At 43.9% G+C, this 21059-nt stretch overlaps 1 protein-coding gene across 5 annotated transcripts in view; it reads right to left on the bottom strand.

Annotated features, from left to right (window-relative positions):
* Positions 1 to 19093: 19093 nt before the first annotated feature.
* CNGA2 (cyclic nucleotide gated channel subunit alpha 2) overlaps positions 19094 to 21059 on the bottom strand; it is a 38773-nt gene continuing 36807 nt past the window's right edge. For all 5 annotated transcript variants that reach the window (XM_056809714.1, XM_056809716.1, XM_056809712.1 and 2 more), the window contains one exon: positions 19094 to 20950. In XM_056809714.1, the coding sequence (XP_056665692.1) occupies positions 19539 to 20950 (1412 nt within the window). In that variant the 3' untranslated portion in view covers positions 19094 to 19538. The remainder of the gene's footprint in view (positions 20951 to 21059) is intronic.

A 21059-nucleotide genomic window follows, 5' to 3' on the forward strand; every position in this document is an offset into this window, starting at 1 on the left:
ATAGATATCATGCTTCACCATGATTTCCCTGGAACTGTGTTTGGTCACAAATGATTCATTTTTAAGTCTTTTAAAGTTGTTTGTCTATATCATATTGTTACCATTGTATAGATTGTTCTCCTGGTTTTGTTCATTTTGCTCTAAATCACTTTATGTAAGTCTAATCAGGTTTCTCCAAAAGTATCCCCTTTATCATTCTTACAAAAGAATAGTATTCTATCACATTGATATACCATAACTTGTTCAGCCATTCCCTAATTGATGGGTATCCTCTCATTTGAAAGATGAGGGACCAATGCAACCAAAATTAGAATGGAAGCAACAAATTGGGGAAAAAACCTTTATAACAAAAACCTCTGACAAAGGTCTAATTGCTCAAATTTATAAGCAGCTAAATCAATTGTATAAAAAATCAAGCCATTACCCAATTAACAAACGGACAAGGGACATGAATAGGCAATTTTAAGATAAAGAAATCAAAACTGTCAATAAGCACACGAAAAAGTGTTCTAAATCTCGTATAATGAGAGAAATGCAAATCAAAATAACTCTGAGGTACCACCTCATAGCTGGCAGATTGGCTAACATGATAGCAAAGGAAAGTAATGAATGCTGGAGGGGATGGGGCAAAATAATAGGGACGTTAATGCATTGCTGGTGGAGTTGTGAATTGATCCAACCATTCTGGAGGGCAATTTGGAACTATGCCCAGAGGGCACTAAAATACTGCCTGCCCTTTAACCCAGCCATACCACTGCTGGGTTTGTACCCCAAAGAGATAATAAGGAAAAAGACTTGCACAAGAATTTTCATAGCCTTGCTCTTTGTGATAGCAAAAAATTTGGAAAATGAGGGGATGCCCTTCGATTGGGGAATGGCTGAACAAACTGTTGTATATGTTGGTGATGGAATACTATTGGGCTCAAAGGAATAATGACCTAGAGGAATTCCATGTGAACTGGAAAAAACACCAGGAACAGATGCAGAGTGAAAGGAGCAGAACCAGGAGAACATTATACACAGAGACTGATACACTGTGTTACAATCGAATTTATGGACTTCTCTACTAGCAGCGATGCAATGATCCGGAACTATTCTGAGGGACTTATGAGAAAGAACACTATCCACATACAGAGAAAGAACAGTGGGAGCAGAAACACAGAAGAAAAACAACTGCTTGATCACATGGGTCGATGGGGACATGATTGGGGATGGAGGCTCTAAGTGATCACCCTAATGAAAATGTCAATAATATGGAAATAGGTCTTGATCAACAACACATGTAAAATCCAGTGGAATTGCACGTTGGCTATGGGAGAAGGGTGGGAGGAGGGGAGTGAAAGAACATGAATCATGTAACCATAGAAAAATATGCTAAATTAAAATTTCCAATAGCCAAAAAAAGAAAAAATAATTAAAAAAAAAGAAAGATGAGGGAACTGGAACCCAGAAAAGTTAATGACTTACCCAGGACAACCCAGCTAGTATCTGAGAAGGTATTCTTTCTTACTCAGAAGCCAGAACTCTACCCACTACATTCCCCCAAGGGAAGGAAATGCATCTCCTTTTTTCATAAAGGAGAAGAACTATGCCTGGGTAATACTGTTTACTCTGTCAGGGGTATTTGGTGATTTTTAAAATTGTTTTTCTTTGTTATAAGGGAAGGTTCACTGATTGGGGACAGGAGAGGGGTGATTCTGATTCTTTGCCACCACAAAAAGATCTACTAGAGATATTTTTGTATATGTGGGTTCTTTATCCTTGATCTCTTGGGGGCATAGCCTTAATAATAGTATCACTGGGTCAAAGGGGATGCACGGTTTAATAGCTTTTTTTGGTATGGCTCCAAACAGATTTCCAGAATGGCTAGACAATCTCCTTTAATGTACCTGTTTTCCCACAGTACTTCCAGCATTTGTCATTTTCCCTTTTTGTCACTTTTGCCAGTCTTATGAGTATGAGGCAGTTCTCTTTATCTTCATAGATGCCATTCTGTCTTCACAAAATGCATCCCAGGGAGGTAGGCACTAGAAAAGGAAAATTTTTCAAGACTGTGTAGATTCTCCCAGAATAAAAATATTTTTTTCTCCTTAGGCTATTTGGAGAACCTGAAGAAGTACTTTGAATTCAGTCTCCTAAAGAAAGGATGAGTAAGATCAATAGCCTTTGGACTGAAATCTACTGCATTATCAAGTGGGGCCAAAAGAGGGGAGCTATCCAGCCCAGGGAAATGGCTGGCAGAGAAGCTGGGCACCAGGTTGAATGGAATGGGAAAAGAGAATAATACATAAAGATTAGATATGGCTTATAGAAAATAGGGTTAGGAGAGACACATTGCTTTATGCCAATGTTGCAGTACAAATGTGGAACAATTTATTTTCTTGGTTTGGGTTCATCTGGTTTTATTTCTGCCCAAACTTTGGGTTAAAAGAAAAAAAACTTCACCAACCTCAGTGCAGTTCTAGTGATTGGCCAGATGTGAGCAGAAAAGGTACTTTTTATGGCCTGGAGAGACTAGGGGAAAACTGCTGAAGTCTTGGTTGGGTGAGTGGGAAGGGGTTGTTCTAACCAGTAAAATCACTCCCTAGAAAAGAGCATTCTGGGACCTCAGCAGACAGGGTTGGTATATTGATGTAGTTGAGGAACTGAGATCCTTTATTGGCACTTAGAATTGGATAGGTGGTTGGCCACTAAGTTGACAGGGTACAAGTGACTGGTAGGGTAGCATACCAGGAAATAGCCGTATTGCCAATTGGAGAGTCCTTCCACAGGCCATTACTGCTGATGGAAGCTGGAGGTAAATCCTACATCTATAGGAGATGACTGTACCTTTTTCCCAAACAGAGCATCTTCTGCACCACCATAATTTAAGCTACTGGACCACCTTGTGGCTTGGATGAAAGTCCTAACTCTCATTTCTGATCCTCACTGTCAACTATATGTGAACACAGTCTCCACTTTCTACAAATCAGGCAGAAGAGTGAGGCCTTGGCATTGTCAGAGCAGGAGTTAGACTCACAGATTGAAGTAAGGGAACATGGTAGAAAGGGAAGAGTGAAATGAATGAGGATTCTGAAAGACCTGGAACAAAGGACAAAACCAAATAAAATGAAATCGAATAGGAAAAAATGAAAAGTCTCATACTTAGGCTCAAAAAGTCAACTGTACAAAGTTAGGATTGGAGAAGTATAGCTGGACAGCAGCTCACATGAAAAAGACCAAGAGATTTCAGCTTATTTAACTCAATGAAAGACACCAGTGTGATCCTAGTCGAGAAAGCTAATTCAAGCTTAGAGAGTTTCAACAGTATCCAACACTAAGGATGTGATGGGCCTGAGTCTCTTCTACCTTCATCAAAACTCTATCTGAAGGATTGTGTCATTTTAGGAACACATTTTAGGCAAGACTTTGAGCAACTGGAGAGCACTGAAAGAAAGGGAACCAGGAGAGTTACCCTATCAGATAGCTTTGAGGGTATATGAGGACAAATTGAAGGAGCAGGGGCTATTTAATTTTAAGACATATTCCATTATTTGAGGGACTGTTATGTCAGAAATACATTAAATCCATTCTGCTTATCTCCAGAATACAGAATTGAAACAAGTGTGCAGAAGTTAGAGGCAGACTTTGGCTTGGTAATTGGTTATGTCAGGAAGTAATGAGTTCCCCATCAATGGAGGGCTTTAAGAAGAGACTGGATGTCCATTTCTCAGGTATGTTGTGGAGAAGATTCCTATTTAGGTGTGAGTTGCACTAGTGACCCCTTAGACTATGATTCTGGGACTCTCTGAGTGAGCCCTAGTCTTGGTGGGACCAATTCCCTTTGTACCTCACAGAGAGATGGCAGCCAGCAGGAAGGAGCCCCCAAAATGCTTGCTGTCACTCTAAGGAGCAATGCCATTGGAGGAGCATGCCCAAGGCAACTCCGGCTTCTAGAGAAAATGCTTCAGGCCCCAAAGCCCCTGGCTGGCTGGGCTGTTGGTGTCATGCCCAAGTGTCAAACTTTACACTGGAAGGTTTTTCATGTATTTCAGAGACCATTCACATACAGAGACCCTATTGCCTCACCTGTGCAATCACCTCACCTCATAAAATCAAAGGGTCTAGAATCCAAGTAGGGTCCCACCAATGGAAGAGGGAGAAGAGAAAGAAGGGATGAAATGTTCATTGTGATTGGACAGTAACAAAACTCCATCCCAAGACTCTCATTTGCTCCTTATAACCATTCTCTTGATGGAGCCACACAGCTAATAAACATCAGAGTCAGAATTCAAACTCAGATCTTCCTGACTCCACATCCAGTACTTCAGCCACAATATAGTTGGTGGGCCATAGGGAGCCATCAAAGGCTTTTGAGCAGAAGAGAGATCACCAGATGTCTGCATAGTAAATGTATGAAGGCTGGGTCAGAGGAGGAAGAGGCACAGAGACATGTTAGGTTTTTGTAATAATTGAGATAGGTATGAATGGCAGAAAGAATCACAGAATCTAAAATTTGAAAGAGGCCTCAAAGGGTATCAAATCTCACTTTTAACTAATTAGGAATCCCCTTCACAAAACCTATATGAACTAAAGTTAGAACAGCACTTTGGAGGCAGATTATAGAAGGCTTTGAATGTCAGACTCCAAAACATTCATAGCATCATAGATTTGGGACTAGAAGAAATTTTTTTCATTCTTATGCAAGTCCCTTTACTTTTCTGGGCCTCAGTTTCCTCCTTTGGCCAATGACAAGATTGGCCCAGATAACCTCTAAAGGGGCCCTTTTAGTAATGATCCTCAGAGGATGAACTTGAGCCAGCTCCACTGGAGTGGAACCAGCACTGGCACTAATCTGAGGTCTCCTGGATAGTAGATTTAAAGGTAAGCTTTTGGTACCTTGGTCCCCTCCTGGATCCATTTGACATGGTTGCTTTGCCAATTTCCCATTGAAAAAATTACCCATCCCCACCTATGGTGGCTGCCTCCTGGAAGTTTGGGGCCTTGTTCTATTCACTTCCTCTTCTCTGCCAGGCTTCTGGGATAGCTTTGAAGCAGTAAAAAGAACAATGTATGATCCATTTGCTCTCCACATAAAACGGAGCCTGGCCAGGCCACCAGGACCCCCCAGGGAATGGGGGGGTTTGTCTCTGTGAAGGACAAGGATTCTCTCTCTCCTTGGAATGTGACAAAAGGGTTTTTAGTTGTTTTTTTCCTTTCAGGCTCAGGGCTTATAATTGGGCTGTACTAATGTCTTTTCACCCTTCAGGCCTCGCCCCACCCTGCTGCTCTCTCTTCTTGGGGAATGGATGCCAGGATGATGTTTCAAGGACTTTTGCCTCACCATTCCCTAATCTGATTCCTTGGCCCTCAGCAATGTGTTCGGCTCTGTAGACAGAAGTGAGGCAGGGGGACCGTGGCTGACAGGAGAGGGGAAGACCCTGCCTCATCCCAAAGGAGGCTCAAGAGCTGGAGAAAAGACAAGATAGCTGGGAATCATGGGGCTAAAGGGGTGGCTGTACTCAGGAGAAGGAGAAGGAGGAGGAGGAGGAAAAGGTCTGTGGATGTGGGTGATGGGATGCTAATTAGAAGGTGAGTGCTTGGGACTGAAGGAGAAGAGGGTGATAATGGTGTCTAAGGGGATGGAAGAGGATGTTGGAGAATAATGAGGCCAAGGAAGAGAAGAAGGGGGAGCAAATGGTGCTGGTGAAAATAAAGAGGACAAATGGGATGGGGAGTGTGCTAATAAAGCCAAAGGAGAGTGATAATGAACAGGATGAAGATTAATGGGCATCTTGGCTGGTGAGACCAGATCCCTGGCTCCCTCATGCAAAGGACCTGGTTGGGGGCTCTGACAGGAAGGGAGGGGGCAGTCCTTATTTATAACACTGACACTTCCAAGGATATTGGGGCAGACTTGAAGCCCAGAGCCTTGGACTGGGTTGCTGTACCCAAGGCAGCCAGTGGGCATGCTGAGAGCAGGAAGAAAGGCAGATGTAAACATTGTGTAGATCAATCAGAAGTAGTCCTATTGGCCAAGTGGGGGCTGGACGGGAGGGCAATTCAGATCCTCTTTTCATGTCATTCTCAATTAATTCTATTAATTAACCCCATGATAAAGTTTAGAACTAACAGGCACACCTTCTGAGAAGTCAGGGTCACCTCTGCGCCACGATGGGACACAAGAGGCTAGAGTAGGAGCTGCTGGTGGAGAACTGTTGATCTGACTGGGTTAGATGCAACCATCAGTAGGGAGAAAGTGTTCAAGCGGGCCCTGGAACAACAGGTCCTGAGACTCCAGGATGAGTGAGGAGAACATTAACTTGTTTGCAGCATTGTAGTAAAGTCAGAATGAAAGAATGTGTTCAAAGTGCTTTATAAATAGTAAAATACTATCCAAATGTTAGTCGTTCTAATTGTCATCATCAATAAGAACTCCCATAGATATGTTGAGGGCAGGTTTGCAGAACACTTTATAGACATCTTATTTGAGTCTTCTTCAAACAGTTCTATGAGGGAGGTGCCCTTTTTATCTATATATTACAATTAAGAAAAGTGAGGCTCAGAAAGGTTAAGTTCCCCAGGGTCACTAGCTAGGAAGTGTCTGAGATCTTATTGATTTAATCTAAAACTAGCCAATGATGCCACTCATTCTTATTAGTCACAGCCATGGGAGCACTAACTGGGTCCTAATCTTTCTCTCCTGTATACAACATCCAACTTAACAAGTGACAAACTATCCATATGACCATCCTTGGTTCTAGTTCTGCCCTGCTTCCACTTTTTTCTGCTTTCTGCCTATCAGTCTCAGTTTTCCAAGCTTTGGAGGTGTCCATTTTCATTTGGAGTCTCTCTGGGGTGCCCCCAGGGGTATCTTCCATTTTAAAAATCAGCATGGTCAGAGAGGGAATCTTGCTTTCTTCCCTTTGCATTCAGCTAGGGCTTTGCCAAAAGCTCCTAGGATCCAAACTCTTAAAGCCAAGCAGTGCCTGGAATCTCTCTCGAATTTAGTCCATAATGTCTCTCCTCTGCCACTGATGCATGATGACCAAAGGTCTGCTGATTGGCACCCTGGGGGTGTGCCCAATTACCTGGCTGCCCTCTGACTCCGGACACATAGAGACAACATTAGGAGGGACTCTTGAATCTGGCACCTGCCCAGGTTATGAAACAGAGTTGGCATTTAAATGACCTGACGACAAATTATTCAATTTAATTTGCTTACTCAATCCAATAAAGAAGCAACAAGAAAAACACATCTAATTAAAAACATTGATCCATAGAAACAAGCAACTCTGAGGGCCTGGCATAGAAGTTAGCTCCTCAGCAAACTTCAGCTTCCTAAGGAAATCACCCCAGTATGTCTAGAGAAAAGAACAAGCAGCCATCCCAAGCAGTACCATGATTATATATCTTGGGATGTTGGAGCTGGGAGGGCCTTCAAGGTCACTGGGACCATCTGAGAATCAGAGAGCCTGTGACTTGCCCAATGTCACAACAGAAGTATACTGATATCTGTGCCCACAAGCCTTTGGCCTCTACAGTAAATGTAATACTCTTTCCTCTCTCCTCCCTCCCTCTCATTGCCCCATCTCTAGCTTCCCCTGGAGCTCTTTCATTTTCTAGGAAGCTCAGAACAGGCTCTTGGTTCTGCTCCTCTATAAGCTCTAAAGGATTAGTGCAGCCATAGTCATACCTTTAAGTCAGTGGGCTACATCACAAGTACCACATATCTGTGGCTTTCTTAGCAGAGCTGGGAATTGGTCCAACCATCTTGGAAAACAATTTAGAATCATGTGAAAAAAGTCACTCTACTGTTCATACCCACTAACCTAGGGATGCCAGTGTTGGGCATATATTCAAGGAGATCAAAGGAAGACCCCACATATACCCCACATATTCAGAACAGCTCTTCTGGAGCTGCAAAGAAGAAAATGGATCCCAATAGATTAAAGAATGGCTTTCCTGGAATTATTACTTTACAGTTAAGAAATGGCAAATAGGAGGAATTCAGAAATACCTTAGAAGATTACTCTGAATTGATACAGAGTGAAGTAAGTAGAAGCAGGAAAACAAAATAAAAATAATCACAACAGAAACACAAAAAGAGTAATAAAATAAAGCTGAATGTCATTTAATCATAATGGATAATCTTGGCCCCAGCAAGGAGAAGAGGAAATGAAGCTCCATGGGAATGACACATTGCAAACATTATTAGAGGAAGTTGCCACGTCAATGGGCTTTGCTTACCTGTTGGCATTTTTTTTTCATTGTAATAAGGCAAAGCTTATTGTGAGGGGGGATAGATTTGGAAATGACTGTGATGAGTAATGTAAAAACAAAAGATATCAATAGGAAAAAACAACTTAAATCTAGCATTTAATCATTCCCCAAAGAATATTAGAACAATAATTTTTCATACACGCACATATACAAACACACACACACAAGTGGCTGGACACATGTCAGAAGCAGGTTGTTTAGTGGTGTGCTACCTGTCTTTATCTAAGGAAAGAACATGAGTACTCAGCCAAATTTGGCTTGGGCTCTTTCCATTTTCAATTTGTGCCTTATTAGATCTCTTCCAGCCACAAAAGCAGGAATCTAATCCCTGGAGTCCAAGTCAAAATCAGTCATCCATGAGATACAGCTCAGGAAAGAAAGATTAGAAAGGCCCCCAAATGTTGCTGGCTCCTTTGCTTATGCTTCCTCCCAGCTCTCATTATTTCCCTCTTCCTCAGTACTCCCTCTCTTCCTTCCCCAAGGACCTCCATCATTCCTCCCACTTTAAACAGGGGAAGTAGCAAAAGGATCATTTTCAGTGAATGCCCTTTTGATGGCTTGCCAAAAGCATTATCTTTCTAAAAGGAGGAGAATCCAAGAAAGAGGAGCAATGAGTATCAGGACAGAAGGCTCAGATTCTTTTGGGTACCACAGCACCCATTTTGAGGTGACTGAGTCATCAAAAACTTATCCATGACTGAAGGTGGAATAAAGGGCTAAGTTTGACTCTACCACTGTCTGAACCTCTCAAGGAGACACTCTGATTTGGAGGTACAGTCTTTGGTCTACTGATGGTAAGGTCATCTAAATACTCCCATTTGAAATGACAATATACTAATTTCCTACAGCCTCCAAATATGGCACAGCCTCTAAAAGAAGTCCCATAATCCCTTTGAAGAATTAAGCTCAACTTATCCACAGAAGGAGATCCAAGTGGATGAAGAATTTCTTTTGTCCAGATAAAGAAACACAGTTGGCTCTTGGATGACCTATCGGGCTCATCCGTCAGTGTATATGTGTTTGTATTTATGTGTATATACCTGTGTATTTTATATATATATATATATATATATATATATATATACACACAAAGATATATACATATCTTAGAAACTAAAAATGGATTGGTCTCAGACTTGAACAATAAGGAGGCAAAGAGACTGTCTTTAAAAAAACTACCAAGTTCTCCTAATGGTCCTGAGCTTCTCCCTGTAACGAAGCCGCATCTTTTTAATTCCAACATTATCTATCATTGTTGCATGGCTTTGAGTTACAGAACTTGACAATCTCCAAAGAAATGAAATTGAAGATCATCCAGAGGGTAATGGAGAGGTCCGTGGTGGGCGTGAGTTGGGTGTAACATATGATAAACAAAGGAATTCCAAAGGAAAAGTGTTAGGGAGAAAAATCTCATCACAGAAATGAATGAGCAGGGGAAAAATGGGCTTCTCACTTGGTCAGAGCTAGGGGGATCATTGCTGCAGAGCTTGTGTCCTGAAGATGGGCCAAACACAAACAAGAAGCAGTCTGGCAGAGCTAGGTGTGTGGGGATTCATTCAAAGGAAGGACTCTCCCCCTCAGAGAGATCACATACTCACTGGACTCCTGGAACACTCTTTCCCTTAGCCTGCTGGTTTTCATGGCCCTTCATGGTCTATTACTTATCTCCCAGAATCCCTAGTCCACCCCACATTCCAGCCAAATTTGGCCATTTCCAAAGAAGCCTCTGCACCATCCCATTCATGGAAATTTCTTCCTGGTGTTTTACCCTCCTCTCCCTTTTTCATCTGCTAAAACCTTACCCATCCCTGGGATCATAGGACTTAGCTATGGAAGGGAACTTTGGGATCATTTGGTTCTATTCCTCTTTTTTTTAGATGAAGAAACCAAGACCCAAGGGCAGGATATAGGACCATAGATCTAGGGCTGGGAAAGACCTTAGAGCTAATCTAGCCCAACACACTCAATTTAGATGTGAGGAAACTAAGGCCTGAAATGTTAAGGACTGGCCCATGGTGACACAGCTAAGAGGTGGTAGAGCCAGGATTTGAACTGTAGTCTTTTTAGTCCAAATCCATAAAGCTAAATCCATTTCAACACCTTCCGCCTCTTCCCCTACCCAAAGTCACTTAGATATTAAGTTTCTAACCTCAGACTCTCCATGCAGTATGTGGCCCCCATGTCACCTCCTCCAGGAAAGCTTCCCTGATCCTTGCAGTAGGAATGATGTCTCCTTTTCCCAAACATGGCTCTCCTTTATGGCCCTCTCTCAGCTTACTTCATGCTTGTTGGGTTATGCTTCTGGAGCTTACCAGCCAGGGGGCTCTGTGTGAGAAAGGACAGGCTAAAGCTAGTCATTGTAGCTCACTCATTCCCCAACATGGCTTTGCAAATGGCAGGAGCCAATAAATCCATGAACTTGGACTGGATGTGTCTGCCCACTGCCTCAGATCCTCCAGAGTACAAATCCCACTTGAGTCTCTAAGCTTCCCTGAGATATGACAGTCAGTTCATCATACAAATCAGAGCAGAGACTAAATCTCTACTGAACTTTGGCCCCTTCCTCTGCCTGCCCATAGTCCAGGGGACATATTGTCCTGTCATACACAGATACAGGGCAAAGAAAAAAGAAGAGGGGCCAAACAGAATGCCACAAAATCATACTGTAATCCACCTGGGCCCTTGAAAAAGGACCTTGCCTACTTCTCTGCCAGATTGGTAGTGGTGGGGGTGGGTGGGTGAGGTTATGGATTCAAAACAATGTATATGACTGACTTTTTCTATAGGTTGGTTAGTTTTGCTGAACTACTCTTTTGTGGTTATGATTATTGCTATAATAGATGACTCTCTGGGAAGAGCTGGGAGAGATGAACTGGGAAATTGTAGGTGATATAAAAACAAAAGATATTAATAAAAATGTATTTGTTTTAAAAAAAGAAAGCTGAGGAGGGGATGGGCTCTGAGGCAATCTGATCTCTGCCACTTACTACCTGTATAATATTAGACAAGTTGTTTAAGCTTCGTGGTCCTCAGTTTCCCTCTATACAAAATGTGGGGATTAACTGGTTCTATTAAGGCGTCCTCCCAGCTTTGTCAATGACCCTATGAATAGTGAGGCAAGGGGGCAGCTGGGTGGCTCAGTGGATTGAGTCGGGCCCAGAGATGGGAGGTCCTGGGTTCAAATCTGGCCTCAGATACTTCCCAGCTGTGTGACCCTGGGCAAGTCCATTGACCCCCATTGCCTAGCCCTTACCACTCTTCTGCCTTGGATACAATACACAGTACTGATTCTAAGACAGAAGGTGAGGGTTTTTTTTTAAAAGAATGAGGCAAGATAGAAACTTAGCAGTTTCCTGCCACCGTGTCCAATATTCTTTCTACCACCTGACCCCAACTGCTCTATATCCAGAACCCTAAAATTGCCATGGTGGTTCCTTATGTGCCCTTGTGTCCTCAAAGAAAAGGATGAGGCAGCTAAATGGCCCAGGAGGTAGAGCACTGGACCTGAAGTCAGGAAGATCTGAGTTCAAATCTAGTTTCAGTAGTCTTGCTGTGTGATCCTGGGCAAGTCACTGAACCTCTGTTTGCCTTTGTTTCTTCATCTCTAAAATAGGCATCATAATAGCACCTACCTCCCAGGGTAGTTGTGAGGCTCAAATGTGATCTTTTTAAAGCCCTTAGCACAGTGCCTGGCACCTATAAAAATGCTGGCCATTATGGGAGTTTTCAGTCATATTCCATAACCTGCATGGATAGAGTCTGCCAAATCTTCTGAGACTGAAAATTATTTTTGTAACCTTCCGGTTCAGGTCAGTCTTGATCTAGCTGGCAGAGTTCTCGGTCCTAAATCAGAGTTGAATTTTCCTTCCAGGATGACATTCTCTCATGATAGAAGCTAAGCCATTCCATAAAAGCCTGGAGCCCTGTCTCCTAACACTGAAAACACTGAAGGGCTGCTAGTCACAAAACACTTTGATCTGGTCCCTCTGTTGGGGTGGAGGCAATCCCTAGCCAACCAAGAAGATGACTTGGGGCTTCTGTGACCCTTCTCAGCTTTCCCTGAGGCCATCTTGCCTCCTAGGGCTTTACCATATCCAGGCCAGCAGGAGGGATTTCTTGTGATTTCCCTTTAACAGAAATGGGACTGTGAAGCCCTGTGGCTCCAGGAGGGAGTAGGCAGAAGTGCCTTTCAGAGCTCATCAGCCGCACTTAAGAGATGGGCTGGAAGGCCTCATTATTTAGTATCTTGAGAGCCTGCTCCCTTGGGCTGTTCTTGGGGGCCAGGGAAACATTTGCAATCAGTGATAGTCACGCTACAGATTAACCCTCCCTGGTTCCCAGACAAAGCTGGAGGAAGGATGGGAGATGGGAGGCAGCAAATGTTGACCATCTAGGGGGCAGAGCCTGCTCCCCTGGCCTCTTTGGCTCATCCCTCCCTTTCCTCTCTCCTGGGCCTTCCTCCCTCCTCCAGAGGTGGGTTGGGGGAAAAGGAGGAGGCGTTCTTTCTACCTGCCCCAGATCCACCACCAAGCTCCTTTCCACTCTCTCCTCGTCGCCCCCACCACCCAGCCTGTTGCCACGACAACCCATGCTTTGATCAGTGCTGGGATGGAATGATTTGTGTTTATTTAAATGAACACGAAATGACCCTGACATTTTTAGACGTAAAGAGGAGAAAGGCAGGGATGAGTGAGAGGAAGATGGATCCCCCTCCCCCAAATCAAGACTTCTACTGGAAAGAGGGAGAGTGGGGGTGGCTCCCCCCTGTTTAGAGAGCTTTGGAAAATGAACCTGTTGGTTTATCTTCTCCCTATGTTTCCTTGGAGCCTGTAAGGAACCAGCAGGATACTATGGCTAGACTTGGGATACACCCCAGGGACAGTGGTGTGGTAGGAATGATGCTGCCAGGCCTCCAAGCTCCAACATTCCTTAGCTTTGTGTCTCTGGGCCTCAAATCTTTCATGTATAAAATGACGATAATAATAATAACCACTTTTGTCACAGGTTGTTGGGAGGAAAGTACTTCCTAGCACTATTTTTAACTCCCATCTCACCTTTGCCTCAGCACCCAACAGGATGACTCGAATGTATACTAGGAGCTTAATAAGTGGGGGTCAAAAGGGAATCTCATTGACTGGAACATCACCCTGGGACTCATGGGGTCAGATGAGATCAACATGCTGGGGACCTCCATGTGCCATCTCCCCAGTTCATGTACTTGTCATAACCACATTGTCCGAGCATTGGCTGCAGCCCACCTTACTGATTAGATGCTTTTCTCCTAACTGATTCTAGGGTCCAGCCAAACAGGCCTACTTACTGCCCTCCAGACACTCCATCTACAGCTCTGTACATCAGTGAACTCCACCCTCCCCTCTAGCTCTTGGGACCTCCAGCTTCTTCTAAAACTCTATTCAAAGGCACCACCACTTACTATAACCTTTCTCCTACAATTAGTTTCTATTTCCTTTGAGCTTTGGGTTGAAGTTAGATGCATGTACCTTACCTCCAATAGTTTAAACACTGAGAGAGTGTTTCATTTTTGTCTTTGTACCTCCGGCACCTAACATGGATCTTGGCACATGCGTGTTTGCTGAATGAATTAATGAAGATGGTTGAAAGGAACCTATTGGTTCCTCAGGAATTAGTCTCTCAGCTCTTTAGGCCTGATACTTTAAAGGTTAGTTCATCACACAGGAGAGAATGGCATTGGGAAAAGGGGGCTTACACAGTCCCTGCTCCCAAAAGACAGCTTTGACGAGGTCAGTTTCTGAGTTTACAACAAGCATGATAAAGAACAGAAGATGGGAATGGCGAAACCTGGAAGGTACCTAGTCTAAGGATACACACTTAGTAAAAAATAGGCAGGATCCCTTCTAATGGAGCCTTTGCTGCCACCAGCTTCCTGTGGGATCTTGGGCAAACCACTTCTCACTCTGGGCCTGAGGGGTCAGACTAGATAAGCTCAAAGTTCCCGTCCACTTCTAACAGCATCAAACTCTCTGAAATATACCTGATGAGCATAAAAAATAGAGAATCAAGGAATTCTCTTCTTGGCAGGACCACCACCAGGCTGCTTGGCTCAGTCCAAATCACAGCAAATGCCTTTAGGGCGGGGGGTTTTAACCCAAAATACATGAACTTAAAAACAAATGTTGAGTACCATAATTTCAACAATTGGTTTTCTTTGGAATCCTATATATTTTGTTTTATATATTGAAAAACATGATTCTGAGAAGGGGTCCACAGGCTTCATCTCACTGCTAAGGGAGTCCATAATGCTAAAAAGGTTCAGATTCTTGCTTTAGAAAAGGGAAGGGAATTTTGTCCCCGAGAGTTCCCAGTGGAAGAAAACATAGGTGTATGAGGAAAAAAGCAGCTGTGAATGCCAAATACTAAAATATAGGCCTCTCCAATGGATCTTTTGTCCCAAACCCCTCTCTAGCCAATTTGGAAATACATATGGAGGCCAAGTTCACTCCATATGTATTTTTGTTTCTTCTAAGGACAAATGATTGATTAAATGGTATCACATTGCTTTACCTGAAGAGCAGTTAGGAACTGCTAATTTTCCTTGTCAACACATGAGTTTCTAATTATCTTTAAGCCAGGTAAGAGCACCCCACAGTCCTCCCCCTCCCATCAAGAGCAAAAAGGCCCAGGCTCCCAGGCTCGCCCAGCCAACCAGGATAACTTGCCCATCAGTGCCATAGGGACAAAGACATCAGGTCTAATAAATATGGAAGGCGGCCTGGGTCCCACTCGGTACTTCACATAAGCCTCCAAAACACTATGGAAGCCTTCACTGTGGCTGCTGTTCTGGTGCTGACAGCTCTCTAGGATCAAGGACTGACTGCCCCATCCCCAAGATTCAAGCCTAAGGGGTTGTGCTCTCATGAGCCAGCCATGTTGGGTGAACACAAATTTATAATTCATGCTCAGACTTGCCAACTTCTTCCCTTGATATCCAGCTCATCCTGGGTGAAACTGAAGCAACTAAGATGGCTTCACTGGTAGACAGGTTGGACAGGTTGCTTAATTTCTCTTAAGCCTCAGTTTTCCTTATCTGCAAAATGGGGATAATGCTGCCTGGATTGTGAGGCTCCAGAAAAATAATGGATGTGAAAGTATTTTATAAACTGCAAAATACTTTACACATGACAAGGAAGGGAGCATTATTAGAAATAATAGTTTTTCCATTTCATCCCAGGGAGCATTAAGATTAAAAAGAGGTAGGGGCAGCTGGGTAGCTCAGTGGATTGAGAGCCAGGTCTAGAGATGGGAGGTCCTGGGTTCAAATGTGACCTCAGACACTTCCCAGCTGTGTGACCCTGGGCAAGTCACTTCACCGCCATTGCCTAGCCCTTACCACTCTTCTGCCTTGGAACCAATACACAGTATTGACTCCAAGATGGAAGGTGAGGGGTTAAAAAAAAAAGATTAAAAGGATGTGTATGTTCAACAGACTATCTCAGCTCATCAAAATCCCTATCATGGAGCAGGAAGAAGGGGAGTGCTTACCTCAGCCTTTCTGTAGCCACTCAACTCCATCCCTCTCCACACCCCCCAACATCTATCTTCATATAACACATCTGGGGAAAGATAAACTGGAATAAGTGTCAACGATACTATGCTGCCAAGGATGGGATGGGTGGGGTGGGGGACAGGGAACAAACAAAGAGAATGGTGGACTGTGCTTCTCCTTTCAGTGAAGCACCAGGAACTACACTTGTAGTAACTTTGCGTTGTTGTAACAGTTTCACAGATATTCAGGCTAGGACAATTATATGCAGGGCTCCAAAACTTAGAATTTGGGGATAGAGAAGTCACTGGATGACCACACCCTTATTTTACAGGTAAGGAAACTGAGGCAGCAAAGAGGTAAATTCCCCAAAGTCATATAGGTAGTAATTAGGAGATAGAGAATTTTAACTCCACTTCTTTCTCTAACTCCAAATCCTAGGTTTTTTGAGCCACTTAGTACTTCAACAAAATCAACTCCAAAAGTTGAAGAAAAATTATCATCTGCTATTCCCAAGGCATCTTTACTTTATGATGTTAGAAGTCACTGATCTGGCTGAGAATATTTTTTACAGTTTGAGAGGTTTCTTTGAATTTGCATTATGATTATTTAAGCAAAGACACTATATCGAATTCCTAATAATCATAACTGAAATTCATACAGGGCCTTAAGGATTGCAAAGCTCTTTATATGTTTTGATTTGTTTGATCCTCACAACAAACTTGTGAGGGAGGTGTTGGTATTATCCCCATTCTACAGATGAAGACACCAAGGCTCAGAGAAGAACAGTGACTTTGCCAAGGTCACACAACTAGTAACAGTGTAAGGCATCTTTGACTCTCCTCCCTCCCCAGTCCCTTCCATCTCATTCTTTATGGAGTCTTTGCCCAAACTACTTCTGCTGTCTACCCCTTCTTCTCTTTTCCCACAGCCACTCTGCTGGTCCAGGCCCTATGTTCCCATTGGATTATTGGGGAAGTGGCAGTCAACCTCCATGCTCCAAGCTTCTCTCCTCTGACCCAACCACCGCAAGCTGGCTAAGATCCCCATAATTCAGTACCCTAGACCTGTCAGGCCTATTATTGTCAGGGTCCGCAGCTTCCTGATGAGCCAGTACAAGATTCTGAAACATGGATCTCTAGACCCTCCATCAATCTTATATCACCACCCCCTTCCAAAAAATGAATGTCAACAGGCAAAAAGATTGTTGGGCACTCACTCGGCCTTCTTCTCTTCAGAGGCCCCACTCAGTTATAGACCTCTCCTATTTTAAAACTGTTCTCCACACTCTGACCTCCCCAAGAAAACTTCTGAGATTAACCCCACCCCAGTTGCCATCACTCCATGTGGTACTTTGGTAGTTCCTGGGGTAACTGTTTTATGTGGTTTTGTCATTTGTGTTTTGACACATTTATTAAGTTGTCAGCTACTCTAATAGAGACATTAACTTGAATAGTCATTGTTTCCATTGTACCTCCCAAAGATCCCAGCACTGTATTCTGCATGAGAAATTCCCTAGTTCATCTTGTTTTGTCTGAGAATCACTCCCTTCGTTATGCCTTGATAAGTCATCTTGCCAGGGGAATTTCTCATAGAAGGCCCCTTCACAGCCTCTTCTTCCCACAGGACTGGAGGCAAGATTGAAGAAAATAAGATAGGTTTTTTTCTGTTTCTATGAATACATGTGTGTGTGTGTGTGTGTGTGTGTGTGTGTGCGCGCGCACGCGCTGGGGTGCTATCTACTCTCACATAACAGAAACTATGGCACCACACAAAGAGATAGAGAAGCCACTCAGAACTCACAGAACAGGAAATACCAAAAACTTGGGGGCCCAATTGAAAGTGGAGCTAACTAGAATGTGGCTAGAAAAGCCATCTGAATGATCCAATGAGATGGGAGCATAGGATCATGGATTTAGAGCTAGATGGGACCTCAAATACCATAGAGTCCAATTTGCTCATTTTACAGATGAGAAAAATGCATCCTAGAGAAGTTAACTGATTTTCCCAATGTCATATGGGTAAGAAATATCCAAGCTGGGGGGCAGCTGGGTAGCTCAGTGGATTGAGAGCCAGGCCTAGAGACAGGAGGTCCTAGGTTCAAATCTGACCTCAGCCACTTCCTAGCTGTGTGACCCTGGGCAAGTCACTTGACCCCCATTGCCTAGCCCTTACCACTCTTCTGCCTTGGAGCCAATACACAGTATTGACTCCAAGACGGAAGGTAAGGGTTTTTAAGAAAAAAAAAATATCCAAGCTGGACCTTGAACCCATATCATCTGCCTCAAAATCCAGTGTGCTTTTCATGATACCATGCTGCTGCTTCTCACCAGCTCTAGCTCTTCTCCCACATTCTCCTTTCCCTCTATCCCTCCCCCCTCACACTCAGGCTCCCAGTCATCTCCATCCCTCAATCTAGCCACCCCCTCTTCTTTTGGCAGGAACATTAATCAACAACCAAATTTGCTGTTATCTTCGGTCACTTGAGCTAAATGGCTGCCCACTTCCTTACACGTTTGGAAGACTAGATCTTTACCTGGCAGGTCTGAGAAGTCAAAAGATTGAATGACAGAACAGAGTCCGACCTCAGAATCAGGAAGCCTTGAGTGCAAGTCCTACATCTAATACATACTGGCTGTGTGTCCCCAGGGAAGTCACTTAACTTCTCCATACCACTAGTTAGTTCTCTACAAATTATTGAAGGAAATTTTGACACTGGGATTTCCCCATGGGCGAAATGACAGGTGTAGGCCAAAAAAAGTTGTAAATTGCAAGTATAAAGTATGGGATAGGACAGCGTTTATGCCTGTCTTTTCTTAGAAGTAATGGGTTGGGAGGAAATAGAAGAAGGAGATTATTTTTTGGTTTCCATTGTTGGAATCTGATCATTGTTGGGTGTGTGGTAAACCTTCTCTTTTCTCTCCTCCAATGGCTTTGACAGAATCGACAGTTCCAAGCATGCCAACGGATAAGGTTCAGTCTCTAGAAGGGAATGAAAGTCCTGGAACTAGATGTTGTGGAAGCAGGGCCTGGAGAGCTTTGTGTTCACATAGGAGAGGGGCCTCCTGGCTCTGGGGGATGGAAAGCACAAGAGCTAAAATGAAGATTCTAATAGAGAGAAACCATGATACAAAAGAGCCCCTGGCTGGGTGTTAGGAAATTCAAGTTCTAGACCCACATCTGGCCCTATTGAACTTTGAGGAAGTGCCTGCCTTCTGGCTGGCCTTCAGCTTCCTCCTTTGTCAAATGACAGGATTGGACTAGATGATCTCCAAGCTCCCTTCCAACTGATATAGCAGACTATTCAGCAAATCTATAAAGTATTATAATTGTAATAATAATAATAACTGTCATTTTGGAAGTGCTTTAAGGGTATACAAAGTGCTTTCCTCACAACAACCCTGTGAGGTGGGAAGTACTACTCTTATCATCACCGCTTTACAGATAAGGAAATAGAGGCTCAGAGAGGATAGGTGACTTGCCCAGGATTACACAGCAAAAAAGCCTTTGAGGCAGGATTCCAATCTACGTCTCTCTGGCAATTCCACATCTGTTACTCTTCCAGCTAATACTCTGCTGCATCTTTGAGTTGGAAGTGGGTCTTCTAGTGCCTGGGTCTGAAGCCTTAATGCAAGGTCAGATGAACAGTCTGGTCTCTTCTCAAAAGGCCAAGGACCATCTTAACCTATTGCCAAAACAGGCCTGGATGAGGAGCCTCCCAGCCAGAGGACTAGAGTGTCAAACACCCTGGACCTCAAGGCTTCTCCTCAGGCTCGGTCCCTGGTTCAGGGGTGTCTAGACCATCAGATGAGTAGTCATCCTCATGGGTCTGCTTCATCTTGGTTTCAAGGACTGTAATTCGCTGCTTCAGCTTCTGCTGAGCACCAGTATATTCAGCAAGAAGGCGGCCAAAGCGAGTATACAAGGTCTCCATGTTGGTCTCCAGCTGTTCCAGCTTCTCCTGTACATCTACCTCCATACTGGCAGCCACCTCATTCTCATCCAGTAGCCCTTCCTTCATGAGGATTTCCCGCCCTCTCTCCTCCAGGACCTTCTTGGCATCTGGGTACTCTGTCACGGCCTCCATGAGGTCATCCTTGGACAAACAGAATAGATCTGAGTAGCCCAGGCTTCGGATGTTGGCTGTGCGCCTGTTGCCCATCTTGCTTCCCTTAATGTTGAGAATGCTGATTTCTCCAAAGCAACTCCCTGCTGAAAGCAGGGCATATTGGGTAACACCATCATCTGCAACCACAGCCAGCTTCCCTTCCTTAATGATGTACATCTCTTTGCCAATGTCTCCTTTCCTGCAGATGTAATCTCCAGGGCTGAAGACCTGAGGGCGAAGTTTCAGCACCAGCTCCACCAAGAGTCCAGCCTCACAGTCCTGGAAGATTCGTACTTTTTTTAGGGTTGACAGGTGGACATTGATGGCAATCTCTGCCCTGAGCTTGGCTGGCAAGTTCTTTAGGACTTCCCGCTCATCCACAGTCTTCTTGTTGGTCCACAGGTAGTCAAACCACCTAATGACCTTGGCTTCCATTTCCTTACTTACCTTGCGGAACTGCATGTAATGCTTGATGGCATCGATCTTGGCCTGGAACTCTGCTCGAGTGGCATTCATGTTGGAGATCATGGAGCCCACATTTCCTACAATCGTGGCAAAGATGAGGACACCAATCAGGAAGTCAAAGATGACAAAGAGATACTCCTCATCCTTCACTGGTGGAGGTGTCTCTCCAATGGTAGTAAGGGTGAGTGTGGACCAGTAGAGGCAGTAGATATACTCTCTAGCCAGGTAGCCATATTCTGGGTCTGTAATATTGGGATAGACCCATGTGTCCACACCAAACCCAATGGATTTGGAGATGGCATAGTATATGCAAGCATTCCAGTGGATGATGACCAGGATATACAGCACAAGGTTACTGATCCTGAAGATATTGGGGTAGCTCGTCCTGGTCTCTGTGCGATCAAAGAACTCAAACATGCGAGCAAAGTGAAGGAGGCGGTTGAAGCGCAGCTCAGGGTTGTGAATCCCCACTGCAAAGTATACCACATCAGTGGGAATGATGGAAGCCACATCCAGCTTAAACTGCAGGGTGTGGATATAGTTGTCCCGGAGCTTTTTAGTGTCCTTGACAAGCAGCCCTTGTTCTAGGAAACCTAATGGAGATGCAAGTCAAGAAATTATCTCTGCCCTTCTTTCACTGGACCTGAAAACAATTGGATACTAATGACCCCCTATCTCATCCCATTTAAATCTCTCCATCTA

Source organism: Monodelphis domestica, chromosome X, assembly GCF_027887165.1.
Source record: "Monodelphis domestica isolate mMonDom1 chromosome X, mMonDom1.pri, whole genome shotgun sequence".
NCBI classification, from domain to species: Eukaryota; Metazoa; Chordata; class Mammalia; order Didelphimorphia; family Didelphidae; genus Monodelphis; species Monodelphis domestica.